The 27528-nt window shown below is 44.9% G+C and overlaps 1 protein-coding gene across 1 annotated transcript; it reads right to left on the bottom strand.

The window, feature by feature from the left end:
* Nucleotides 1-480: 480 nt before the first annotated feature.
* Nucleotides 481-27295, bottom strand: PDIA3 (protein disulfide isomerase family A member 3). The gene is made up of 13 exons (NM_001171315.1): nucleotides 27138-27295; nucleotides 18392-18470; nucleotides 16911-17028; nucleotides 12705-12812; nucleotides 11679-11808; nucleotides 8122-8238; nucleotides 7701-7826; nucleotides 6660-6842; nucleotides 4843-4951; nucleotides 3456-3584; nucleotides 1628-1707; nucleotides 814-871; nucleotides 481-594 (listed from the first exon to the last, which is right to left on the bottom strand). Exons 1-13 carry the CDS (start codon nucleotides 27293-27295, stop codon nucleotides 481-483), a joined length of 1509 nt encoding a protein of 502 aa, NP_001164786.1.
* Nucleotides 27296-27528: the final 233 nt, after the last annotated feature.

Raw genomic sequence — 27528 nt, 5'->3', positions numbered from 1 at the left:
CTTTTAGAATTAATGAAAATTAAAACTGCCATTCCCAGCCACCTTTCATACATACTTAACAGTGCTGATCACAGAACATTTTAAGCACTGTAAAGTCCTATTGAACAGAGAACCTTTGGTTTCCCATTCCACGGGAGAAAAAAAATGACAATTTAAAGGGGGCTTATTTATTGTCACTGTTCCAAATGTACAAAAAAAATTAGAAAATAACCCCCCAACTCAATTCCCCCCACCCCCACAACATTCTCCCCAACACAAATTAATTTTCCCCAAAACCACAAACATGAACTGGTCCTGGTATTTTCATAAACAGTGCAGCTAAGAAACAGTTTAGAGAAAATTGAATAGGATTCAGATTACATCCATTCTGTCCTCTCAGCTCCGAGAGGTAATAATCCCAGATGGGTCCCAGTCCTCCCCAATAATTTCCCCATGTCTGGTAAAGAGTCCTTTAACAAAGTGGTGTATTTGGCTGCTGCTTTAGAGATCTTCCTGTGCCTTCTTCTTCTTCTTGGGTTTTTCATCTTGAATTATAGGGGGATTTGTAGCCTCTCGCTGTAGATAGCTAATAAAATCACTTAATTCACGGCCACCCTAAAAAATAAAAAGTTACGCTGAAAATTTTTCTTAAGAAAAATCCTGGATTTTTTTTCCCCCAATAGGAGGCTTCTGAGATTATAAAAGCAACCACATATATTTACCGTAACAGCAGAATTTCATATTAAATTGACAAAATAGAAGCACTGGATATATACAAGTGTGTATGTGTTTATGTCTCTATATGTTTGTGGAAAGATGAGCGGATGCACTTACTTCATATTTCTTTGGACTTAGCTTCTTGTTGGCTGGAGAGAAGTAGATGGTAGGAAAACTAGGAAAGAAAAAAAAGAGCTTATTAATTTCAGGTTGCAGAGTAACTCCATACTTCCCTAACAACTGTTTCCGGGAATAACTTCTCTTTATTGGGGCCGGCATTGTGGTGTAGCAGGTAAAGCTGCCGCCCACAGTGCGGCATCTCATATGGGTGTGGCTTCAAGTCCTAGCTGATCTACTTCCAATCCAGTTCTCTGCTATGGCCTGGGAAAGCAGTGGAAGATGGCCCAACTCCTTGGGCCCCTGCACCCATTGGGGAGACCCAGAAGAAGCTCCTGGCCTCAGATTGGCCCAGCTCTGGCTGTTGTGGCCATTTGGAGAGTGAACCAGCCAGCAGTAAACCAGCCAGCAATCAGATGCTTCTCTGAAACATTCAAATAAATAAATAAATTTTTTAAAAAAGGGAAATTTCTCTTGATGCTTTCCAGTGTGATGATACTTTTTTTTTTTTTTTTTAATTTTTTGACAGGCAGAGTGGACAGTGAGAGAGAGAGACAGACAGAAAGGTCTTCCTTTGCCGTTGGTTCACCCTCCAATGGCCGCCGCGCTGTGGCCGGCGCACTGCACTGATCCAATGGCAGGAGCCAGCACTGCACTCCCTGGCCACAGCAGAGAGCTGGCCTGGAAGAGGGGCAGCCAGGACAGAATCCGGCGCCCTGACCAGGACTAGAACCTGGGGTGCTGGTGCCGCAAGGCGGAGGATTAGCCTATTGAGCCACAGCGCCGGCCTTTTGTTAATTTTTAATCTACTTACCCTCTGACTTCATATGGAGAAGGCACATCATTGGCTGTGGCATCCATCTTGGCAATGACAATATTTGGGTCTTTGCTGAGCTGTGGGTGTAAAGGTTAGATCTTTAAATTTCAAGTTTTCAGTGACAGAGACACATTTAGTCAATTCAAGACTTAACAACAACCTCATTCTTCAACTACATTTGTTAAGTTACTGCTCCAGATGAGAAGAGCAGTACAGCTTACAGATATTATCTAATATTCCACAAGCTTATTTTTCTCTCCTGGATCCTCTTAAGACTCTATATCCAGGGGCCAGCGCTGAGGTGTAGTGGGTGGAGCTGCTGCTAGCAGTGCCGGCATCCCATGTGGGCACTGATTCGAGTCCTGGCTGCTCCACTTCCAATCTGGCTCTCTGCTGTGGCCTGGGAAGGTGGTGGACGATGGCCCAGGTGCTTAGGCCTCTGAACCCACGTAGGAGACCTGGAGGAGGCTCCTGGCTCCTGCCTTTGGATTGGTGCAGCTCTGGCCATTATGGCCAATTGGGGAGTAAGCCAGTGGATGGAAGCCTCTCTCTCTCTCTGCCTCTCCTTCACTGTGTAACTTTGACTTTCAAATAAATAAATAAATCTAAAAAAACAAAACAAAACAAAACCAAAAAACCCTCTATATCCCTTCCGCACATGGCCATTCCTTTTCTTCTATTAGGTCCTGTTGTGACACAACCCAGAGGCCCTCACCAGGATGCTAGTGACAGTCACCAGAATCATGAGCCAGATAAACTTCTTTATTGTTTTTTTTTTTTTTTTTTTTTTTTTTTTTTGACAGGCAGAGTGGACAGTGAGAGAGAGAGACAGAGAGAGAAAGGTCTTCCCTTGCCGTTGGTTCACCCTCCAATGGCCGCCGCTGCAGCCGGCGCACCGCGCTGATCCGATGGCAGGAGCCAGGAGCCAGGTGCTTTTTCCTGGTCTCCCATGGGGTGCAGGGCCCAAGCACCTGGGCCATCCTCCACTGCACTCCCTGACCATAGCAGAGAGCTGGCCTGGAAGAGGGGCAACCGGGACAGATTCCGGCGCCCCGACCGGGACTAGAACCCAGTGTGCCGGCACCGCAAGGTGGAGGATTAGCCTATTGAGCCACGGCGCCGGCCTTAAACTTCTTTATTGTATAAAGTAAAAAACAAAACAAAAAAACCTGTATATATAGGCACCTTCAAATTTACCTTACCTGAGTAAGACACTATGAGGGCTAAGTGTTTTAAGGTGGGTATTGTGGTGCAGAGGGTTAAACTTCTGCTTAAGAGGCCTGCATTCCATATTGGAGTGCTTGGTTGAATCCCAGATACTCTGCTTCCCAACCAAGTTCCATTAATGCGCCTGGGAGGCAGTGGATAACTGCCTGAGTACTTGGGTTTCTTCCACCCACATGGGATATCTGGACGGAGTTCCTAGCTCCTGGCTTCTGTGTGGCCCAATCTCAGCTATCGCAGACTTTAGGGGAAGGAAACCAGTGGATGGATGATATCCGCCCCCAATCCCATCACTCCGCCTTTCAAATATTGTGGAAAAAAAAAATGTAGGAACTTACAGATTCCTAAGCCACCACCAAAATTCAGAAGCTCCTGGGTATTTTTAACAATAAACTAGATTGAGGAATGCCAAATTAAAATGGATAACTGAGGCACTGACAAGTTACAGACACTAGGTGGCGAACAAGAGAAAGCAAGTAGACTGAAAAATATCTACCAATACTCAGGAACCGGACTAACTGGAATAACCAAGCAACCAATGCTCGGCATGTATGCAAACTTCCCGCTCAAACTTTAGCATAAGAACAGGGTTGAGGCTTACCTTCTCTCCCAGTTCTTTATACTTGGGCTCCAGATTCTTACAGTGACCACACCAAGGAGCATAAAACTCAATCAGAACATCTTTATTTTCATTATTCACTATTTCATCAAAATTTTCTGCTACCACTACCTGGAAAGAAAACATAGAAGATTCTTTAGTTTTTAAGTAAAGAAAAGAGTAAATACAAAAGCTGTATTTGTTTCTGTATCTAATCCCCTCTCAAATTTGATGTGGTATCATGGAAAAGAAGTCATGGAAAACCAAACCATATTTATAGACTGACTGTATTAAAGATGCCACTCCCCAGAAACCAACTCATTCCCATGTCTGTCATCTGTCAATTACATTTAGGAAGTCATAGGAAATATATGGGTTACCTAACTGTCAGAGCAACAAAACTAATTTTTTTTTTTTTTTTTAAAGGCAGAGTGGAGCCGGCGCCGTGGCTCAATAGGCTAATCCTCCACCTTGCGGCGCCGGCACACCGGGTTCTAGTCCCGGTTGGGGCGCCGGATTCTGTCCCGGTTGCCCCTCTTCCAGGCCAGCTCTCTGCTATGGCCAGGGAGTGCAGTGGAGGATGGCCCAGGTGCTTGGGCCCTGCACCCCATGGGAGACCAGGAAAAGCACCTGGCTCCTGGCTCCTGCCAGGATCAGCGCGGTGCGCCGGCTGCAGCGGCGGCCATTGGAGGGTGAACCAGCGGCAAAGGAAGACCTTTCTCTCTCTGTCTCTCTCTCTCACTGTCCACTCTGCCTGTCAAAAAAAAAAAAAAAAAAAAAAAAAAAAGATAAAGGCAGAGTGGACAGTGAGAGAGAGAGACAGAGAGAAAGGTCTTCCTTTGCTGTTGGTTCACCCTCCAATGGCCGCCACGGCCAGCGTGCTGTGGCCGGCACACCGCGCTGATCCAATGGCAGGAGCCAGGTGCTTCCTCCTGGTCTCCCACGGGGTGCAGGGCCCAAGTACTTGGGTCATCCTCCACTGCATTCCCTGGCCACAGCAGAGAGCTGGCCTGGAAGAGGGGCAACCGGGACAGAATCCAGCGCCCCGACCGGGACTAGAACATGGTGTGCCAGCGTCGCAGGCGGAGGATTAGCCTAGTGAGCTGCGGCACCGGCCCCAACAAAACTATTCTTAGGGACTAGCTTACTCTACCCCAAAGAGTAAGCTAGCCTAAGTATAAATTGCATCAGAAAATTCTAAGGTTTTACATTCCTGGCTCTGCAGATTGTGGAGCTTACCAATGCTTATCTTACAGCTCAGGGAGGGAAGGACCAAAAATAAAGACAAAAAGCCAACAAAGTATACATTTAGACCCAGAATTTTGAGTCTAAATAAGGAAACGAGGAGGAGTAACTGCTCCTAGGCTTGGTGCAGCTGTGAGCACCTCACCTTTACAGGCCCATCATTGCTCTCTGGGATGGGCTCAGATTTCAGGTATCTCTTCAGATTGCCATCAAAGTAATCCTGCAGGAACCTTTCCAGAGCCTTGCCATCACGCCTGCAAATGCAAAGACAAGGGTCAAGTGTTAATTTACTGAGCATAAACAACTCCTTTGAGTAGTTTCCACATATTTTAGCTTGAATTTAAAGCTAAAAGGGGAGAGGTACTTTTTTTTTTGACAGGCAGAGTGGACAGTGAGAGAGAGAGACAGACAGAAAGGTCTTCCTTTGCCGTTGGTTCACCCTCCAATGGCTGCTGTGGCCAGTGCACTGTGGCCGGTGCACTGCGCTGGAGCCAGGTGCTTCTCCTGGTCTCCCCTGCGGGTGCAGGGCCCAGGCACTTGGGCCATCCTTCACTGCACTCCCGGGCCACAGCAGAGAGCTGGACTGGAAGAGAGGCAACCGGGACAGAATCCGGCGCCCCGGCCGGGACTAGAACCCGGTGTGGCGGCGCCGCAAGGCGGAGGATTAACCTATTGAGCCGCAGCTCCGGCCAAGAGGTATTCTTTATTTCTCGATATGGAAAAAGAAATAAACCACTTCTCTTCCATTTCCAGTGCACTCTTTATGGATTGCAAAATTCTAAAGGAGGAAATGCTTATGTTTTGTAAATTTGCTTTTTGCAGAAGAACCAGGTCTTGGTTGCTCTGGAGAACAGTGGGTTTTATAGTATCTTGTTTTACTGACTGGCTCACAAGGAAGATTTTACTCTTGTTCCAGAAGGTGAATATAAAAATTGTGCCTGAGATTTCTTTTTAAAAAAGATTTAATTGAAAGTCAGAGTTACAGAGAGAGAGGGTAAGACAGAAAAGATCTTCCATTCACTGGTTCATTACCCAGATGGCTGCAATGGCGAGGGCTGTGTTGGGCCGAAGCCAAGAACCAGGAACTTCTTCCAGGTTTCCCATGTGGGTAGCAGTGGCCCAAGCACTTGGGCCATCTTCTGTAGCTTTTTCTAGGCTATTAGCAGCGAGCTGGATCCCAAGTGGACACACAGCAGTGCCCAAATGGGATGCTGGCAGCGGCTTTACCTGCTACACTGTAATGCCAGCCCCTGTGATCTCTACTTATTTACTTATTTATTTTAAAAATATTTTATTTATTTGAGAAGTAGAGTTAGAGAGGGAGAGACAGAGAGAAAGGTCTTCCATTCACCGATTCACCCCCTAAATGGCTGGAGCTGAGCTGATCCAAAGCCAAGAGCTTCTTCCGGGTCTCCCACATGGCTGCAGGGGCCCAAGTACTTGGGCCACCCTCTACTGGTTTCCCAGGCCATAAGCAGAGAGCTGGATCGGAAGAGGAGCAGCACGGACTAGAACCAGTACCCATATGGGATGCTGGCGCCACAGGCCGAGGCTTAGCCTATTTCACCACAGCACTAGCCCCTATAGATTTAAACTTTATTTGAAAGGCAAAAAGAGAGAGGTCTTCCATCCACTGATTCACACCTCAGCTGCCTGCAATAGCTGGGGCTGGGCCAGGCCAAAGCCTGGAACTCCATCCAGGTCTCCTACATGAGTGATAGGGATCCAAGTACTTGAGTCATGATCTACTGTCTCCTACGATGTGCATCAGTAGGAAGCAGACTGGAAGCAGAGCAGCCAGAACTTGACCCAGGCACTCCAATATAGGATGCAGGTGACCTAAGTTGTAACTTAAACTTCTGTGTCAAACGCCCACCCCTTTCCAATTTCCCTAAGTTTACATTAGGACCATGTGGTATTCAAAGAAGAAAGAAGATTGTGCCACACCAACAAGCAACTCACGAGAACTCCTCCTGCATGACAAACTTCTCTCCTTTAGCAGTTCTGATAGCAACAACAGGAACCTCTCCAGTACTGCTTTCCAAGCCAAAATCAGAAAGTTCATGGCTAAAGGTTTTACGGCTAGCTACAGCAAAATTGAGTTTGTGTCCAGCATCCAGGAACTTCTTTGCCACCATCATTACTCTGTGGGAAACAAGAGATATTTGTGCCAAGACTGTACTAGCATGGTAAAGCATTTTTAGAACTAAGAAGAACTTAGAAAGCAAAGACTAACTTTGCCAATCCATGCAGCACTCTAGAATCATTCTGAACTTGTGTTCTGTGTACTGACATGGGGATATGGTATATTTTAATGCCATACTGAACAACACTGCCAAATTGGAGGCAACCAATCAAATGGTTCACCCTCAATGAATCTTGTTACATAACTGTAAACTCTAGTGCAGGCATAATGACAGATCTGAAAAAAAAAAAATTGGCAAGGGTAAAATGCATTGACAGTGGGCACAATGTCTTAAGTGCATTTTAAATCAAATTTATATGTTTTACTGTAAGGTCTGGAGTCACTATGTCACAATGCAAAGGAACATCCTTGGGAGTGATGCCCAATACCTTTTCAAAACAGTTTGTTATGCACATGGCTTCAAATGTAGTTTCCGGGAGCCACATGTTCCCAATTCCCCCGCTTTTTAAGATTTATTTGAAAGAGAGTGACAGAGATCTTCCCCCACCGTTTCACTCCCCAATTGCTCACAACTGCCAGGGCCTGGCCGGGAGCCAGGAACTCCATCTGAGTCTCCTGCATGGGCAGTAGGGAACCAAGTACTTGGGTCATCACCCGTTGCCTTCCCAGGCATGGCAGAGGAGCCAGGACTCAAAATATGCACTGTTTTAGGAGTTGCAGGAATCCCAAGTGGCAGCTTAACCTGCTGCACAATGCTCACCCCAAATTCATAATTCTCATCTGTTCTTAACAAGATAGTTAGAGGGGACTGTATACACATTGGGCAAACTTGTTTACAAAAACACAATTCTTATTACCTGTTTCTCCAGTAGTTAGACCCTTTGGCATTCTTTTCATAGTCCACATCATAGTAAGCTATAAGTAAGTCCTTGCCTTGTATCAAATCTTTATTGTCTTCTGTCATGTGAGGACAGATACCAAAACTGAAATGAAATAATCCATTAACTTAGGCATGTTTATTAGGGACATTATAGCATTATAACTAACTGACAACACTTAAAAGAGAAAGAAATTTTCAACATTTATGACAAGTACTAAGCAATATACCTTACACATGACTTCTAGGGCCCGTACATTACTGCTCTAATGTAAACTTCAAACTGTATTTTAAAAAAACCCTGAATAGGCTCTGTAAGTCAAAACATAGCAATGCTTAATAACTGAGGTAAAACTAAAATGAAGCAAAGAAACCCAGACAAGGTATCAAGAGGTACACACATGTTTTCTTGGATAAACTTTTTAATCTTGCCCGTAGTCATTTTCTGTTCTGTATATGCCACAGTCTTGTCCTCAAACTTGTTCGTCAGATGTGATGGACGAAATAAGGTGATACCCCTTTAAAACAAACAAACAAAACCTCTGAGTAGACAGGTAGCAGAGGGACTATATCGTATCTTTTATCTACAGCTCAGACTATGTAACTTTGCTACTACCATCTAAGCACATAGCACTCTTTTCTGAGGCTACAGATCCAGATGCAACATGACCTTCTATACTGGGATGCTAACCATTTTAATCTCAAATACAATAACTGGGTATAAAGGCTTAATAAACCTTGGGCTACAAAGTCCTTCTGGGCTTCAGGTGGGGTCAGAATAGATAATTCCAAAACCTCTAAAAACAGCAGCAAACAGAATACAACTTATCCCAAAATGTATAAAAAAATAAAGCAGAGAATGCTCCTATTAATGGGTACTTTGCCCTGTTGCTCTCCTTAGAAATTCACTTCACACAGTAAGAAAAATATTTCATTAGAGAAAACATCTTCAAGATTTCTTCAAGTTATAAAATGTTATAGGTAGAAATACAATTATGAATATTTAGCTTCAGTTCTCCAGAAATTCCTTTGTTCTGCATTTCTCAATGAACCAAGTTTACTAATATTTCTCGTTTGTACTACTTTGCCTCTCACTTTAGTCAAACTTTCCTCAATCCACTGAGGATGCAAATTCCTTTAATTTCCAGCCTTTTGTTCAGGAAAAATTGCATCTTTGGTTTGGTTTATATCTAGTACTCACTTTGTTAGAAAACATGACTATTTTTATGTTTTTGTAATAATTACAATAGATTCAATATAATTCAAAAAGGAAAGAAAAAGAAAGAAAATAAAAGAATGGGAGGAGGGACGGAGGAAGTGAAGAAAGGAAAATATCATTATTTTATATCCTTTATTATACTTCCAAATTAGCCATTAACTACCTGTATGTTAATTAAAGCACATTTTCATGGAACACAGGGAAACTGCATGGCAAACAGGAACCTAATACAAGCATGCTGTGCAAGCAAGAATGTGAACAGGGCTAAAATTCTTTTAATCATTTATTTGAGAGGCAGAGTCTTAGGGAAGGAGGAAAGGGCGAGGAGAGGGAGAGAGAGATCCCCCAACTACTAGTTCACTCTCAAAAATGACTGGGATTAATGTTATGACCTGGAAACTTAACCCATACCTACCACATAGATGACAAGAACCCAACCATCTGAAACATCACCACTGCCTCCCAGGAAGTTGGAGCTGGTAGCTGGAGTCAGGAATCAAACCTTGGTACTCTGATGTGTTAACTGCTAGGCTAAATGTCCACTCTTAAAATTCTTTTTTTAGCTCTCTGCAATTGTGCCAAGGAAAGCAGCAGAGGATGGTCCAAATACTTGGGTTCCTGAGACCCACGTGGGAGACCCAGGTGAAGTTCCTAGCTCCTGGCTTCATTCTGGCCCAGCCCTGGCTATTGTGGTCATTTGGGGAGTAAACAAGCAAACATAAGACCACTCTCCTCTCTCTCTCCCTAACTCTGCCTTTCAAATAAACGAATAACTCTTAAAAAAAAAAAAAAATAGTTGGGGCTAGTGCTACGGCATAGTTTAAGCTGCCCCCCACAGAGCCAACATCTCATATGGGTGCTGGTCCAAGTTCTAGCTACTCTACTTCCAATCTAACTCCATGCTAATGTGCCTTGGAAAGCCTGAGAAAGCCCCTGCCTCCTATGTGTGAGACCTGAATGGAGTTCCAGACTCCTGGATTTAGCTTGGCTCAAGCCCTGGCTGCTGTTCACCACTTCCTAACTGCTTTCCCACTACTCCCTTTTCAAACCACCACCACGAAGATGTTCTGAAACACAAAATTAGTCACATTACTCCCTAGCTCAATGGCTCTCAAATGTCTAAAAGATAAAATCTAACTCTTTTGTAATGCACTTACAGGCTTTAGATTGGTTTCTGCTTAACTTTCATTATCACCTCACTCAAAAACAATATCCTTGCAGTACTATGGGAGTCCAAAGATGCCACAGCTCTCTTATACCCCTGGGCCTTCATTTCAGCTGCTTTATCTGGAATAATTTTTATCACAACTACTATAATCTACCTGGGAAAATTGATCTTTTAAGTCACCTGCTCTATGAAATTTTTTCTGACTGTTCTCCATTCTTTAAGGGAAAAAAAAAAAAAAACTTCCATCTTTTTGTACCCCCAATGCTTTCTAATTATGAAATTTTCAAAAAGTTCTGGGACTGGCGCTTTGGCACAGTGGGTTAACACCCTGGCCTGAAGCGCTGGCATCCCATGTGGGCGCTGGTTTGAGACCTGGCTGCTCCACTTCCGATCTAGCTCTCTGCTGTGGCCTGCGAGGGCAGTGGAGGATGGCCCAAGTCCTTGGTATCCTGCACCTGCATGGGAGACCCGGAGGAGGCTCCTGGCTTCGAATCTGCACAGCTCCAGCCATTGCGGCCAACTGGGGAGTGAACCAGCGGATGGAAGACCCCTCTCTCTTTGCCTCTCCTCTCTCTGTGTAACTCTTTTCAAATAAATTAATAAAAAAAAAAGTTCACAGAATATGTATATCACAAAAAACTTATGCATGGATTTCAAAAATTTTTGCACTCAAAATAAACTGTTTAATTCCATTTTTCCATTAACTTCTAAAATTTAACTCTTAAGTCCTTGAGGTTCTGCTTAAAATGTTACTTGAGATGGAGACATAGAACTCTCATCCACATGTTCAACTCTCCAAATGACTAAAATGGTGGTGGGAAGTGGGGTTGGTTTGGGGGCAGCAGCAAAACTGGGAGCTGGAAACTCAATCCAGGTCTCCTATGTGGATGGCCCCAATTATTTAAGCCATCACCTCTGCCTCCCAGGATCCATACTTGCAGGAAGCTGGAGTCAGGAGCCAAAAACAAGCATCAAACCCAGAGACTCTGATATGGCATATGGATTTTTTTTAAAAAAAAATTATTTGAAAGGCAGAGACAAAAAGAGGTAAAGACAGACAAAAAGATCTCTGATCTGTTCTTTCACTCCCCAAATGCCTACAACAGCTTGGGTTGGGGCCAGGCTGAAGCAGGAGCTGAGAACTCCATCCTTGTCTCTCACAAACATGGCAGGAAACACCTGAGCCGTATCCTGCTGTCTCTTAGGGTGGGAAGCTGGAAGGGCAGCAGAGCTGGGACATGAATGCAGGCAATCTGATGTGGGAGGTGGGCATCTCAGCTGGCGTCTCCCTTGCTAGGCCAAATGCCCTCCTCCAACAAACTTTCTGAAGTATCCTTGTACATTTCCATCATAACACATTTCCATATACCACTCCCCTTACATTTTTATATATATTCACTTATTTATGCCTTCTCTAGTAGGTAGACGCCTCTCAAAGACAGCAATACTTTCTAGCACTTACCTTCGCCTAGCAAAGGTTCAATAATATTTTAGAAACAGGCAAAACAACCATGAGCTCACATAACAGCACTTGCTCCAAAGATTTACACGGGCACTCAGCAGTCACTTACTCTCCATCATCATCATACTCCTTCACCAGAGACTCAACGTTGGTGTGTGCAAATCGGTACTTATCCCTCAAGTTGCTGGCTGCTTTTAGGAACTCAGAGTGAGCTTCACTGAATAAATCCTTGAAGAAACCTACAAAAAACATACCAGACACAGGAAGAAGCAGTAAGTGCTGAGAGATGTTCAATACTTTTAAGATCTTCTGTTTCTCAAAGTCTTTACTCTATCATGGATAAGCAAAGTAAGGTAAATAGGACTGGGTCTGCTCCTTCCCTGAGCACCTCATATCTGAAACAGCGTTCAGAAGGAGAATGTTTCTCTTCCTTTTAAAGAAACATTTCTGAGACAGCCACAAGAGAAGATCTTGGTTCAAGTCTTCTCCTTTTTCACAAGTGAATAAATTTGAGCAAACTACTATTTCTGGTATCAAATTAAAATAGCATATCAAAATAAACTATGAGTGATTTCACTCTTTTTCTGTCTTACCTGTCATTAGAATGTCAGGTTTAGAAAAGTGACCAAAACAAATATTAATAATTGCCTACTCAGAATTAATTCTTGGTAAAACACATGGTAAAATCCAGTTAAGTATCTTTCAGTAAAATTTAAATGATAAATCATCTTCTGTTGACACAAAGTCCATTTTTTACAGTAATTAAGAGAAGCAGAAACACAACTTACATGTTTACATTTTGTCAAATATATCACATACCACACTTAAAATTGTTAGGGCAATACTGCAGAAAGCAGATTACTGTGAAAATGTAAGTTAAGTCTAAGATTTTAAGAAGTGATAGAAAAAGCTGAAGATATTTCTATTCTAGACCTTTAACAGAAATTAAAACTTTTATATCTGTAAGAGCACAACCATTCAAAACATCAACTGCCCCACATTATGGCAATACTGATCTAATAATTGCTTAAACTGCCCCCAAAGTTTCCTAACTGTTGTAAATTCATAGTTTTCCCACACATGAAGGATTTCTGAAAGCCAGTTGATGATTTTGGCATAAATACTTGCTACTTACCCACCACAGAGGCATCTTTATCACTAATGAACTTCTTAAAATCTTCCTCAGTCCCGAGAGGCACTGAAGCTGGTCCTGCCTGCTTCTTCAAGTGGCTGACAATTCCATCTTAGAAGTCAAGATTAAAGGTACAGCAATTATAATTTTTGAAAACGTAACTTCACGTGATCCAAAATTCAAAATGTGCAAAAGGGTATATACAATGAAGTTTTCTTCCCAACCTTGTTACTGGTCACTCAGTTTCCTCCACACAAGATGAGATTTCAGTTTCCAGTATACCCTTCCAAATTTTTTTTTTTTTTTTTTTTTTTGACAGGCAGAGTGGACAGTGAGAGAGAGAGACAGAGAGAAAGGTCTTCCTGTGCCGTTGGTTCACCCTCCAATGGCCGCCGCGGCCAGCATGCTGCGGCCGGCGCACCGCGCTGATCCGATGGCAGGAGCCAGGTGCTTCTCCTGGTCTCCCATGGGGTGCAGGGCCCAAGCACTTGGGCCATCCTCCACTGCATTCCCTGGCCACAGCAGAGAGCTGGCCTGGAAGAGGGGCAACCGGGACTAGAACCTGGTGTGCCGGCGCCGCAAGGCGGAGGATTAGCCTAGTGAGCCGCGGTGCCGGCCTCCCTTCCAAATATTTTTAGCACAAACATTTACATATTTATCATTTTTCTTTTTTAGCCTCAAAAATGGTGACATATGCATGTTCTCTATTTTTTTCATTTAACAGCTCAGACATAGTTTCTATCAATGTACATAATGAGCCACCTCAACCTTTTATTACAGCACTGTATAGACCACCATAATTTATTCAACCAGACACAAATGATGGACATGTTTCGAATCTCTAGCTGTTACACCTGATTCTGTGATACAAGTAACACTGTATCACTGTCATTTTGTAAGTAAGTAAATATATTAGGTAAAGTGAATTCACTGGGTCAAGGGTACATGCATTTGCAACTGTTAAATGACTTCCAAAGAAATTTATTATTGGTCTCTTTTTCTTTTCTATTGGTCTCTTTTTTAATATTTTTTATTTATTTATTTGAGAGGTAGAGTAACAGTGAGAGGAAGAGATACAGAGAAAGGCCTTCCCTTCATTGGTTCACTCCCCAAATGGCTGCAACTGCCGGAACGGCGCCATTCCAAAGCCAGGAGCCAGGAGTTTCCTCCCGGTCTTTCACATGGGTGCAGGGGCCCAGGCACATGGGCCATCTTCCACTGCTTTCCCAGGCCACAGCAGAGAGCTGAACGGGAAGAGGAGCAGCTAGGACTAGAACCAGCGCCCACATGGGATGCCAGCACCGCAGGCGGAGGATTAATGCACTGCGCCAGCCTCTATGTGTCTCTCTTTTTAAAAAATATTTATTTTATTTGAAAGATAGAGTTATGAGAGAGATGCAGATTTCTTCATCTGTTGTTTCACTCCCCAATGGCCCCAGTAGCCAGGGCTGGACTAGGCCGAAGCCAGGAGCTTCATCTAGGTCTCACATGTGGGTGGCAGGGGCCCTAACACTTGGGCCATCCTCTGTGGTTTTCCCAGGCACACTAGCAGGGAGCTGGATAGGAAGTGGAGCATCCAGGAATCAAATCAGTGCCCATATGGGATGCCGATATTGCACATAGCAGCTTTACTTGCTATGTCATAACACTGGCCCCCTTGTGCCTCTAAACTCTTCACTACCAAGTAGATTCCAAATAGGAGTTTTTGTTCTGCTCTAGTGCTCATCACATTAAAAATCTTAAAAACATCATTCTGCTAATAAATTAAATGAAAACACATGTTCTTACTCTCAAGCAGCACAAAGGGTCACCTGTAGCTTTCTATTTTTTAAAACAAAAAATGCAGTGACTTTTTGCCAGCTTCTATAGGAATTTAACCATATATAGGTTAAAATATATCATGTACATGAAGGAGCCAGCCAAAAATCACATTTTGCTGTTGAGGAGTGAGGGGCTAGCTACACAAACACACACACACACACACACACAAAATCTTAAAAAACGAATCATGGGGGGCAAGCGCTGTGGCATAGTAGGTAAAGCCACTGCCTGCAGTGCCGGCATCCTATATGGGCACTGGTTCGAGTCCTGGGTGCTCCACTTCTGATCCAGCTCTCTGCTGTGGCCTTGGAAAGCAGTAGAAGATGGTCCAAGTCCTTGGGCCCCTGCAACCACATGGGAGACCATGAGGAAGCACCTCACTCCTGGCTCCAGATAGGTGTAGCTCTGGCCACTGTGGCCAACTGAGGAGTGAATCAGTGAATGGAAGGCCTCTCTCTCTGTAACTCTTTTTCTTTCTTTTCCTTCCTTTCCTTCTTTCTTCTTCTTCTTCTTCTTTTTCTTTTTTTTTACAGGCAGAGTTAAAGAGAAAGGTCTTCCTTCCATTGGTTCACCCCTCAACGCCCTGTGCCAATCTGAAGCCAGGAGCCAGGTGCTTCTTCCTGGTCTCCCATACGGGTACAGGGCCCAAGCACTTGGGCCACTCCACTGCCTTCCCGGGCCACAGCAGAGAGCTGGACTGGAAGAAGAGCAACCAGGACAGAATCTGGCACCCCAACCGGGACTAGAACCCGGGGTGCCGGCACCGCAGGTGGAGGATTATCCAATTGAGCCGTGGCACCAGCCTCTGTAACTCTTTCAAACAAATAAATAAACCTTAAAAAAAAAAAAAATCATAGGACAAGCATTTGGCACAACAGTTACCAGACACCACTTGGGACACACACATCCTTTAACAGAGTGCACAAGTTTGAGTCCTGGCTCTGCCCTCAAGTCCAGCGTCCTGATAATGTGCAGTACTTGAATTGCTGCCACCCTTGTATGAAACCTCGATTGGGTTCTGGGATCCTGGCTTTGCCCTGGCCCATCACTGGCTGCTGCGGGCACAGTGAATAAAGCCACCGCTTGCATCACTGGCATCCCCTATGGGTGCTGGCTCAAGTCTCGGCTACTCCACTTCTGATCCAGCTTTCTGCTGTGGCTTGGGAAAGCAGCAGAAGATGGCCCAAGTCCTTGGGTCCCTGCACCTGCATGGGAGACCCAGAAGAAGCTCTTGGCTTCAGACTGGCCTAGCTCAGGCCGTTGCGGTCATTTGGGAAGTGGACCAGTGGATGGAAGACCTCTCTCTCTCTCTGCCTCTCCTTCTCTGTGTAACTCTGTCTTTCAAATAAATAAATAAATCTTTAAAAATAAAGTTTTAAACAGCTTTTTTATTTAATCATTTTTCCCTTTTGTTTGAAAAGCAATAGACAAAGAGTTCTTCCATTCACTAGTTCACTTCCCAAATGACGATAACAGCCTAGGCTGGGTCAGGCCAAAGCTGAGAGCTCTATCCAGGTCTCCTATGTGGACAGCAGGAACCGAAACACTTGAGCCATTGCCTCCTACAGTGCACATCAACAGAAAGCTGGATGAGAAATGGACTAAATGGAACTCAAACCAGCACTCAAGATATAGAATGCAGATATCCCAATTGGCAACCTAACGCTGTATCACATGGCTGCCTACTTTTTTTTTTTTTAAAGCTGCCATCCTAAATGTTATTAGATGATTATCCATATATATATTTTTATAATGTTGGTGGCCTTTTTTCCCCTTTTTCTCCCAGAATGTAAGTTCCACAAAACTAGAGACTTTAGTTTTATCAATATCAAGCACATAGTGTATCTACAGAATAGCTGGCAGAGTAGGTATTTTAAAAAAAATTTATTTATTTATGAGAGTCAGAGTTATAGGCAGAGAGAGGGAGAAAGGTCTTCTGTCTGCTGGTTCACTCCCCAAATGGCCACAACCCCCAGCGCTGGGCCAATCTGAAGCCAGGAGCCTCTTCCAGGTCTCCCATGTGGATGCAGGGGCCCAAGCACTTGGGGCAACTTCCACTGCTTTCCCAGGCCATTAGCAGAGGGCTGGATCAGAAATGGAACAGCCACAAGCAGAAGCTTAACCTACCATACTACAGTGCCAGCCCCCAAAGTAGGCATTCAATACTTACCAAATGAGAAAATGCTTTGCTGACCTTGTAACTCAAGTTCAAGTATTACTCATATCCATTTAAAGAAGTCTTTTGTATACTTATCAAACTGTCCTATTAGATAAGGAACTTTCACAACCCAAAGTACACTGTGTAGAAAAACACATTCTCATTCCTTCACTACAAAGAAACACGTACTTAACAAATTCAGTTGCCAGAACATAACCTAGGATCCTTACCGGCAGTCCTAGGCCCATCATAAGCACCTGCTTCTTCACCATCTCTAAATATCTTCAGTGTTGGATATCCACTGACTCCATACTTGTTACAGGTGTTTGTGTTGGCAGTGCAATCAACCTAATATTAAAACAAATTATTTTGTTATCCAGACACCTACTGCAGGTCGTTTCCGTGTTCAGAAAATATTAGAACTGATCAGGGCATAAGAGGATCAAGAAATGTGCAGCAAACACATCAAAGACCATTAGATCTTAAAGAATTTAGATTTCTAGCATTCATACAAATAGGCAAAATTACTACTTAATTCTGTCCCTGTGAGTTTCTGTTATTTAAAGCAGTGGTCTCCATCTTTTTCCTGCCTCAGAGTACTTAAGGGATAAACCACTTGCTTTGGCTTACTTTGAAAAGAACTATGATCACGGGGAAGGAAAGATGGGTATATATACATATTTTTAAGTGTGATGGGGTATAGTGTGATTTTGCAAATATAGAGTTATTAACAAAGGTACCAACAAATGTACATGCTCCCAGAGCTAATCTGAATCAGCTAAACCATTGCATAACAAATCTAGTGAAACTCAGAAAGAAGGGAAATAATTTCTAAGACAGGTAAATGGATGTCTAGACAATTAATGTGTCTATAGTCATATGAAGCAGGAATTAAACCATGAAGTTTTTCCCTCTTTACCAAGCTGTTTAATATCACAATTAAAAGTAGTTTCCAAGGGGCTGATGTTATGGTGCAGAGCGTGAAGCTGCCACTTACATTGCTGGCATCCCATATACCAGAGTGCTGCTAATGCACCTGGGAAAACTGCCGAAGATGGCCCAAGTGCTTGGGGCCCTGCCACTCATGTGGGAACCCTAGATGGAGTTCTGGATTCCTAGCTTCAGCCTGGCCCAGCCCTGGCCATTACAGCCATTTAGGGAGTGAACTAGCAGATGGAAGATCTCTTTGTCTATCTTTTCCTCTATCTGCAACTCTGCCTTTCAAATAAATAATAAGAATAAAAATAAAAATAAAAATAAAACAGTTTCCAAAAACAGCCTTATACTTGCATTTACTATTTCAGGCAGAGAGCTGAACTTTTAAACTGGAAGCATTTACTTTAGTCATAAAAATAGTGGCTACATATTCATCAATATCCTCTTATTTTCCCATTCCCATCACTGTGAATATTAAAATATGGTTTAGGGAAATCATTCACTCAATCATTTTCCTCTAACCTTTAGAGCTGCACTTTTACTTTCTGTATTTGCCCTGTATATTTTTATTTATCAATATATTTTGTTTCTTATGCCAATAATTTCCTTAGTCTCACTACTTTGTCTTTTGAAACTATAACATCATAGTCAGTTTTGTATTTGTCCAGAAACTAGTGTTTATTTTTCTTAGCATCCTAAGAGTAGAGAAAAATCAGTTAATATTACAAACATAAAATACCTCATATCCTTTAACAAAGAATCCACCTGTACTCACCTTTGCTAGTGGGACTATTCCTTTTAATCTAGTAGCTGCAGCTTCATACTCAGGGGCAAGCCTCTTGCAGTGTCCACACCTAAATGTAAACATATGGAAAAGCCAAATTCTCAGTTTAATCCTACAAATCTGTGAATTCTGTATCTAGAAAGAATCTTAAACTATAATACTACTGTTGAACTAGCAGTCATTTCCAAAAGCAAAGTATCAGCTGAGCAATATTCATTATTGCTAAGGTAAACCAGAGTTTTCAGAAGACAAACATCCTGTCTTAAACCTGAGGATCACTCTATAGCACTGGCTCAGAGAAGCACAAAATTTATTCTCAATTAACATAACGGAGTCTTGAAGGTTGTAGTCACAAGTACACTCCACACTAAAGAAGGAACAAATGAGGCTAAAATGAAGGACAAGATAGCAATAATCTCATTTCTGGCAGCACTCCCCCAAAGGAAGGTTTAGCATTTGGCTCTTAAAAATACAGTGACTAGGGGCCAATATTGTGCACAGTGGGTCAAGCCACCACTTGTGATGCTGGCATCCTGTATTCAAGTGCCAGATCAAGTTCTAGCTATTCCACTTTGGATCCAGGTTCCAATGGCCAGGGAAGCAGTGGAAGTTTGCCCAACTAGTTGGGCCCCTGTCACTCATGTAGGAGACTCAGATGAGGTTCTGGGCTCTTGGCTTCAGCATGGTCCAGGCCTGACCGTTGCAGTCATTTGGGCAGTCACTTGGTAGATGAAAGATCTGTCACTCTTGCCTTTCAAATAAATAAGCAAATTAATTAATTATTTTTACTAAAACCTTGTAAGATTTATTTTTACTTGAAAAGCAGAGTTACAGACAGAGGGAGAGACAGAGGGAAAGGTCTTCCAACCTTTGGTTCACCACTAAATGGCTACAACAGCAGGAGCTGGTTGATCAGAGCTTCTTCTGGGTCTCTCATACAAGTGCAGGCATCCAAGCACTTGGGCCATCTTCCACTGCTTTCCCAGGCCATTAACAGGAAGCTGGATTGGAAGGGGGATGCCACTGCCACAGGCAGACGCTTAACTCACCTCACTGTGCCACAGCACCAGCGCCCAATATTAACTCTAAGAATCAACACCAAGTGTTTTGCTCCATTCCTTCAACATGACTCTATGACCAGAAACCCAGTTTGAGGGTGTAGTGGAATGAGGCTCAGAAAGCACTTCTTTGATACAAGAAGATACATTAGCATTTCAGTGAAGGCCTTTTTCTTCTCAATTGAGTTTCAACACAACATCAGGATGAAGTACTTAAGAAAGACAGTTAAACCTACAGAGTTCACCTGGCCATGAGAACTGATAAAAACATGTAAACTAGAGTAATTTTCCCAGAGGGCCAACAGAAACACCTGCTCCTCTGCCCAGAAAGTCCTAATAGTCCCACAGGTACACCATACATGCAACCAGGGTGGGGTGTGTAAAGTATTCTTATCAATATAAAACTAACACAGCTGTACATCATCTCTGCAAGTCAATGGGTTGCAGAGGGATCACCGTAAGGGGAAAAGTTCTGTAACCTCCCCAGACAGCAAAAACAGAATGATAACAAACTTGAGCATCTATTTCATAGCTAACAGTCTCAATTTGTTTTATGAAGTGATGAACAGCTAAATAACTTGGAAATATTTTATCTCTAAAACTTGTTTAAGACAAAGGATTGGGGCTGGTGTTGTGGTGCAGTGGGTTAATAAGCTGCCACTTGCGAGCCGGCGCCGTGGCTCAATAGGCTAATCCTCCACCTTGCGGCGCCGGCAAACCGGGTTCTAGTCCCGGTTGGGGCGCCGGATTCTGTCCCGGTTGCCCCTCTTCCAGGCCAGCTCTCTGCTATGGCCAGGGAGTGCAGTGGAGGATGGCCCAGGTGCTTGGGCCCTGCACCCCATGGGAGACCAGGAAAAGCACCTGGCTCCTGGCTCCTGCCAGGATCAGCGCGGTGCGCCGGCTGCAGCGGCGGCCATTGGAGGGTGAACCAGCGGCAAAGGAAGACCTTTCTCTCTCTGTCTCTCTCTCTCACTGTCCACTCTGCCTGTCAAAAAAAAAAAAAAAAAAAAAAAATAAGCTGCCACTTGCAATGTTGGCACCCATACTGGAGCACCAGTTTGCTGGCTGCTGACTCCCGATCTAGTTCCCTGCTAGGGAAGGCAGTGGATAAAGGTCCATATGCTTAGGGCCCTGCCACCCATGTGGGAGACCCTGATGGAGTTCGGGGCTCCTGGCTTCAGTGTGGCCAAGCCCTGGATGTTGCAGCCCTGTGGGGAGTGAACCAGCAGATGGAAGATTCCTGTCTTTTCTCTGTCACTCTGCCTTTCAAACAAACAATTCTTTAAAAACAAGGTGCGCCACAATGCCGGCCCCTCAAAGTAATTATTTGAAAGTTTAAATAAGTTAACAGTGACACAGCAAATTCAGGATAGGAGTGCATAAAATAGGGCAGGGGTTCACAGAGGGTTCAACTATACTGGCTTTTTTTTTTTTTTTTTAAAGACTAAATAGTACATGATACTCCTTATGCTGTATTTCACAGGTATACTTTCTGATATTGATGTGTCTTGCTATCATAGCTTCAATTGTGGCATTTCTTTCTCAGTGAGAAAGTTCTCATAATCAGTGACTTTTTTATTCAGAAACAGAGCAGCCAGGCCTCAAACAAGTTATTCCAACACCGCAGGTTTCTCACACAGCCACTTAACCCACTGTGCCACAATGCCCAGCCCAAGGGTAAAGTATTATTATTTTTAAAAATGTATTTGTTTATTTGAAAGAGTTATAAAGAAGGGGAGAGAGAGAGAGAGAGAGAGATCTTCCACCTGCTGGCTGGTTCATTCCCCCGATGGCTGCAAGGGTGAGGGTTCCGACAGGCAGAAGCCAAAGCCAGAATCTTCATCTGGATCTCCCACATGGGTAGCAGAGATCCAAATACTTGGGCCATCAGTTGCTGCTTTTTCCACTAGGGAGCTGGGATCTGAAGTGGAATAGCCGGGACACCAAGCAGCACCCTATAGGATGATGGCGTCACAGGCAGCAGCTTTACCCACTACACTACAAAGCAGGCCCTGGGTAAGGTATTTTATTATTTTTTAAAGATTTATTTTATTTATTTGAAAGGAAGAGTTACAGAGAAAGATACAGAGAGAGGTTTCTCATCTGGGGCTTACTCCCCAATTAGCCACAATGACCAGGGCTGGCCCAGGCTGAAGCTAGGAGCCAGAAGTCTTTTCCAGGTTTCCCACATGTGTGCAGGGGCCCAAGCACTTGGGCATCCTCTGCTGCTCTCCTAGGCACATTAGCAGGGAGCTGGATCGCAGGTGGAGTAGCCAGAATTCGTCAGTGCCCATTTGGGAAGTGGCACCACAGGCTGGGGCTTCAACCAGTTGTGCCACAGTGCTGGCTCTGCGTAAGGTATTATAGATTTGGGCAACAGTAGAGCAAAGGTAAGAGAATGCTAGCTAGAATGATGTATTCCAGCCGGCGCCGCGGCTCAATAGGCTAATCCTCCGCCTTGTGGCGCCGGCACACCAGGTTCTAGTCCCAGTCAGGGCGCCGGATTCTGTCCCGGTTGCCCCTCTTCCAGGCCAGCTCTCTGCTATGGCCAGGGAGTGCAGCGGAGGATGGCCCAAGTGCTTGGGCCCTGTACCCCATGGGAGACCAGGAGAAGCACCTGGCTGCCGCCTTCGGATAAGCACGGTGCGCCGGCCGCAGCGCGCCAGCCGTAGCGCGCCAGCCGTGGCAGCCATTAGAGGGTGAACCAACGGCAAAAGGAAGACCTTTCTCTCTGTCTCTCTCTCTCACTGTCCACTCTGCCTGTCAAAAAAAAAAAAAAAAAAAAAAAAAGATGTATTCAGAAAACCTTATGGAGCTTTGCTTTTTGGAGAGATAATAAATGTTATGCTATATAGTATTAAAACTCCATAAGCTAGCAAGGTATGGGGCCAGCAAGAAAAGAGCACAGAACCAAGAATAAAGCAACCTTGAAAATACTCTATTTCACATGCCAGATAATGAAAGCTTGGACCAGAGTGACAGCAACAATAAAGAGACAGAACAGAGATTCCTGTCACATATCTAGTAATTATCAAAGCTAACAGATTTAAAAGTTTCACTTCAACTATATTTAAACACCTGAAGAGAAAAAAAATTGTAAGTAAACATGGCTTACTGAGAATCTCCTGGAATCTGGGAACAAACCAGATGTCTAAGCTGCAAGGCAGGGACTGAAAACAATGCCCTAAGCACTGGCAGTTTTCCTGAAGTTATCAAATGCACATAGGAGTGCCAGTGAAGTTGGAGCAGACTGCTTCCTTCAAATCCACCAGCAATGGAACTCAGGTGGAGTTCAAGGGAAGTAAGAGTTAGTTACAAAAATCCACCAAAATTGATCATTACTTTTCTCACGCACCTCTACAAAGTATTAACAAACAATCCTGGGGCAGCGCTGTGGCGCAGTGGGTTAATGCCCTGGCCTGAAGTGCCCGCATCCCATATGGGTGCCAGTTCAAGTCCCAGCTGCTTCTCTTGCGATCCAGCTCTCTGCTATGGCCTGGAAAAGCAGAAGATGGCCCAAATCCTTGGGCCCCTGCACCCGTGTGGAAGACCCGGAAGAAGCTCTTGGCTCTGGATCAGCGCAGCTCCGGCCGTTGCAGCCATCTGGGGAGTGAACCAGCAGATGGAAGACCTCTCTGTCTCTACCTCTCTCTGTAATTCTGTCTTTCAAATAAATAAAATAAATCTTTTTAAAAAAAAATCCCATATACCCTTAGAGATAGGTACCATAGGTACCTAGTAGAAGATAATGAACATTATATAATATATATTATATAATATACAACATATATTCAGCCAACAATCATCACTTCACGCCTGCCATACGCTCAGTACTGTTTTAGGCTCTGACAGAAAAATTGATATGGTTCCTTCCTTCTCCAAGAACACCAGGTGGAAGGGGTGACAGATATCCCATACAGACACAGGTTCGAGTCCCAGCTGCTCCACTTCCAATCCAGCTCTCTGCTAATGTGCCTGGGAAAGCAGCATAAAGTGACCCATGTCCCTGAGCCTGTGCCACCTATGTGGGAGACCCAGAAGCAGCTCCTGGTTTTGGCCTGGCCCAGCCCTGGTCACAGCCATTTAAGGAGTAAACCAGAAGATGGAAGATTTCTGTGTCTCTCCTTCTCTCTGTAACTCTGTTATCTAATTTCAAGTCCTGCCTGTGGTTGCTAACAGGCAGGATGTCCCCGCCCCTGCTCTAGAACATTCCACGTCAGAGTGACTGGATTGGAGTTCCAGATATGCCTCTGATTCCAACTTCCTGCTACTGCACATCCCAGGAAGCAGCAGGTGATAGCTCAAGTACTTGGGTCCCTGCCACCCACACGGGAGACCCGGATGGAGTTCCGGGTTTCTAGCTTTCATTTGGCCCAGCCCAAGCTGTTGCAGATATTTGGGAAATGAACCAGAAGATGCAATATCTGTCTCTCTGCCCCTCTGCCCTTCAAAGAAATAAAAATAAAAAGTTAGGTATGCATGTTGTGGTACAGTGGGTTAGGCCACAGCTAAGGACATCCCGCTGTGTCTCTAGAGTGTTGGTTGGAGACACCCTACACTTCTGATCCAGCTCTCTGTTAATAAACCTGGGAAGCAGAGATGACAGTCCAAGTACTGGAGTCCCTGGCTCCTGGCTTTGGCCTGGCCTAGCCCTGGCTGTTGTGGCCATTTGGGGAGTAAACCAGCAGACAGAAGATCTATCTTTCCCTCTCTCTCTCTGCCTTTCAAATAAATGAGTTAATCTTTGAGAAAATGCACATTAAAAAAAGAGCCAAAGCCCATAGTAGATGCTGAAGACTTAAAATCAACTCACCACTTATTAACACTTGGCAGAAATATCATAAACATCTGAATAGTGCCTTAGATTTCCCCTGAGAAATTCTGATGCTCCCATCCTTACATATAGATAATTAACTCATAATGGAAACAGTAGTCTATAAAGACAACTGCAAAGAAATCTTTCAATGTGGGCAGTGCTAGTATCCCATATGGATGCTGGTTCAAGTCCTGGCTGCTCCACTTCTGATCCAGCTCTGCTATGGCCTGGGAAAGCCATAGAAGATGGCCCAAGTCCTTGTATCCCTGCACCCCCAGTTGGAGACCCAAAAAAAAGCTCCTGGCTCCTATCTTCATATCGGTGTAGAGTGAACCAGCGGATGGAAAAACTTCTTTCTCGCTCTCTGCCTCTCCTCCTCTCTCTAATTCTGATTTTCAAATAAATAAGTCTTAAAAAAAAATCTTTCAGGAGCTGGCATCGTGTAGCAGGTAAAAACGCTTTCTGCAAAGCCAGCAATCCACAGAGACGCTGGTTTGAGTCCCAGCTGCTCTGCTTCCAATCCAGCTCCCTAATGGTCTGGAAAATGCAGCTGAAGATGGCCCAAGTGTTTGGGCCCCTAGAACCCATATGGGAGAACCAGATGAAGCTCCTGGGTCCCAGGTTCTGTCTGGCCCAGCCCGTTATTGCGACCATCTGGAGAGTGAACCAGCAGATGGAAGATCTCTAACTCTGAAATTCAAACAAACAAATAAATCTTAAAAAAAAATCTTTCGCTTTCACTTCTAAAATGAAAGCAAAAAAGATCTAAGAATAACAACTTGCCCCAAACAGGTCCATTTTACTTTTAATAGAGATTCTTTAACTGTTCCTATTTAACTTGTGAGATAGCACTACTTCTGACCTGTACAAAAAGAACACAACAGTCAGAAACCATTTCCAGGTTAAGTGTTAATAAAAATAGTTGAATGAGGCTGGCGCTGCGGCTCAATAGGCTAATCCTCCGCCTTGCAGCGGCGGCACACCAGGTTCTAGTCCCAGTCAGGGCGCCGGATTCTGTCCCGGTTGCCTCTCTTCCAGGCCAGCTCTCTGCTATGGCCAGGGAGTGCAGCGGAGGATGGCCCAAGTGCTTGGGCCCTGCATCCCATGGGAGACCAGGAGAAGCACCTGGCTCCTGCCTTCGGATTAGCGCGGTGCGCTGGCCGCAGCGCACCAGCCGTGGCGGCCATTGGAGGGTGAACCAACGGCAAAAAGGAAAACCTTTCTCTGTCTCTTCCTCACTGTCCACTCTGCCTGTCAAAAAAAAAAAAAAAGTTGAATGCAAAGAAATAAGGACATTATCAACAGGAGACTTCCTCAATTCCAAATTGCTCATTCAGAAAACTGATCTTCCTTGTGGGCTTTGTGAAGGATGACCTTGTCTTCCAAACCAATTAGAAGCAGACACAACACAGATCCACCCAATCCTTGGGATAGTTTAGTGCATGATGGGATACGCAGTTTTCAGGGAAGCACATGCACCAACTTAGTTGGAAAGAAGGCATTCAACTGAAACGAAAATTCTGCTTTAAACAGTCCAGGAGCCCACAATTCTCCAGCAATTCTTATTTTAAATCCTTGCATGACCCCGATGTCAACCCGGATGTCAAGGAAGTCCTGTTCCATTCTGACAAGCCCAGTGACACCCCTCAAAGTCAGCAGCATGATTATATAACTGAGAAGAGTTGTTTCTTAAAGAAAGCATGAACTCTAGAGAAGTGCAAAGACTCCCTTTAATGTGTAATCAGTACTGCCAATGAGTCACAAAATGCCCTGGACACAATCTGTCACAAGCTGGAAACAAAATGTGCTGCCTCTTAGCACATCCTTCTGATTCGGGTGGTCTTCAGGGCTGGGGAATGAACATCAGAGCCAGAACCAACCAATAACTGTCTTCCTGATACTTTTGAATACAGGTAGTTTTAATTGAGGGTTATTATGCCAGAAGGTGAGAAAATAAGTACTGTAATTAGCATGGACATACCAAGCTATCCCAAGCATTAAGATAATCACAGTTTTCTCTCTAATGATTTGGTGAAAAACAAAAATCATTCAGGTTGAGTGGACAGGAAATCTTATTTGCTCTCACTTTCCCCGGGACAAATTCTGAATCAGCTCTACCCTAAGGAAATACACCTTTGTCCAGTTAAGTCATCCTTTTTTATTTCCCCAACACTGGTTGCTTTCTCATTGGAGTGTGGGTCATTTCTCAGAAATCCTTATTAAAACCGCCCATTTAAACAGATTGTGGTGTTTTCGCTCTTGTTCATGTACTCTATTTTGCAGAGGTCTGTGCTGGTGCTGAAAAATAAGTGACAAATGTAGAAACTGTACGCCATGTGATGGACAAAATAACTGCCTTCCTCAGGAAAGCACTTAGCGAGCCCTCTGTTGCCACGGAGTGACCTTGGCTGGAAACCAGAGGCTGTGGGGCGGGTTGCAAGAAGAAAGGAAAGACCCTGGAGAGCCAAGGGCCTCGGGATTTGCTGAAATGATCGCTTCGACCCCAAGGCTTTGGGATGCCTCATCTGTAGACTGCAGAACGGTGATCACTGACTCACCCAGAAATTGTAGCGATCCACATCCAAGGGGGGGAGGGGGTGGTTGAGCCCTCTGCAAATAGGAAGTGCCGCAAGAGCACCGGGGGAAGGATGCGGCCCTGCGGGAGTCCAGCCTGAAGGTTCTTCCCCTCGGGTCTCCCAGCAGCGACTTCCCCGCTCTCGGCTCCCCAAGACTAGGAAACCCGCCGGCCGCAGCCCGGGCCCGCTGGAATGGTGGAGGGCGCCAGCGCTGCGTAGGCCCCAACCGTTCCCGCCCTCGCCCCAGGCCCAGCCCGGCCCTCCCTCCCCTAGGAGAGTGGCCTCACCAAGGGGCGAAGAACTCGACGAGCATGAGGCCAGCAGAGCCCGTGTCGGTGATGCGACTCTCGAAGTTGTCGTCTGTGAGTTCCAGGACGTCGGAGGCAGCGGCGAGGCGGGCTGCGGCGAGAAGCAACGCCACGCCGGGAAACATCGCTAGGCGCATGGCGGCGAGCTGAGGCGGGGGGCGGCCCGGAGGGTCGAGGCTCGGCGGGCACTGCGGAGGTCGGGCCGGCGACCACGCACCCGCTGCCTGCGCTCGTGCGTCTGGCCCAGGCGGACCTGCAGCCGGAGGTCCCAACCCCCTAGCCCGGCTCCGGCCGCAGTGTGGCAGCCGCCGATTGGCTGCGCGGCGCCTGCGTCGGGCGGGCGGGCGGGCCCAGCTGGTAACCGCCGAGT

The sequence above is a fragment of the Oryctolagus cuniculus genome, chromosome 12 (genome assembly GCF_964237555.1).
Source record: "Oryctolagus cuniculus chromosome 12, mOryCun1.1, whole genome shotgun sequence".
Lineage (NCBI taxonomy): Eukaryota > Metazoa > Chordata > Mammalia > Lagomorpha > Leporidae > Oryctolagus > Oryctolagus cuniculus.
The sequence above is the reverse complement of the archived record's forward strand: the minus strand, read 5'-3'. Positions and strand labels throughout refer to the sequence as shown.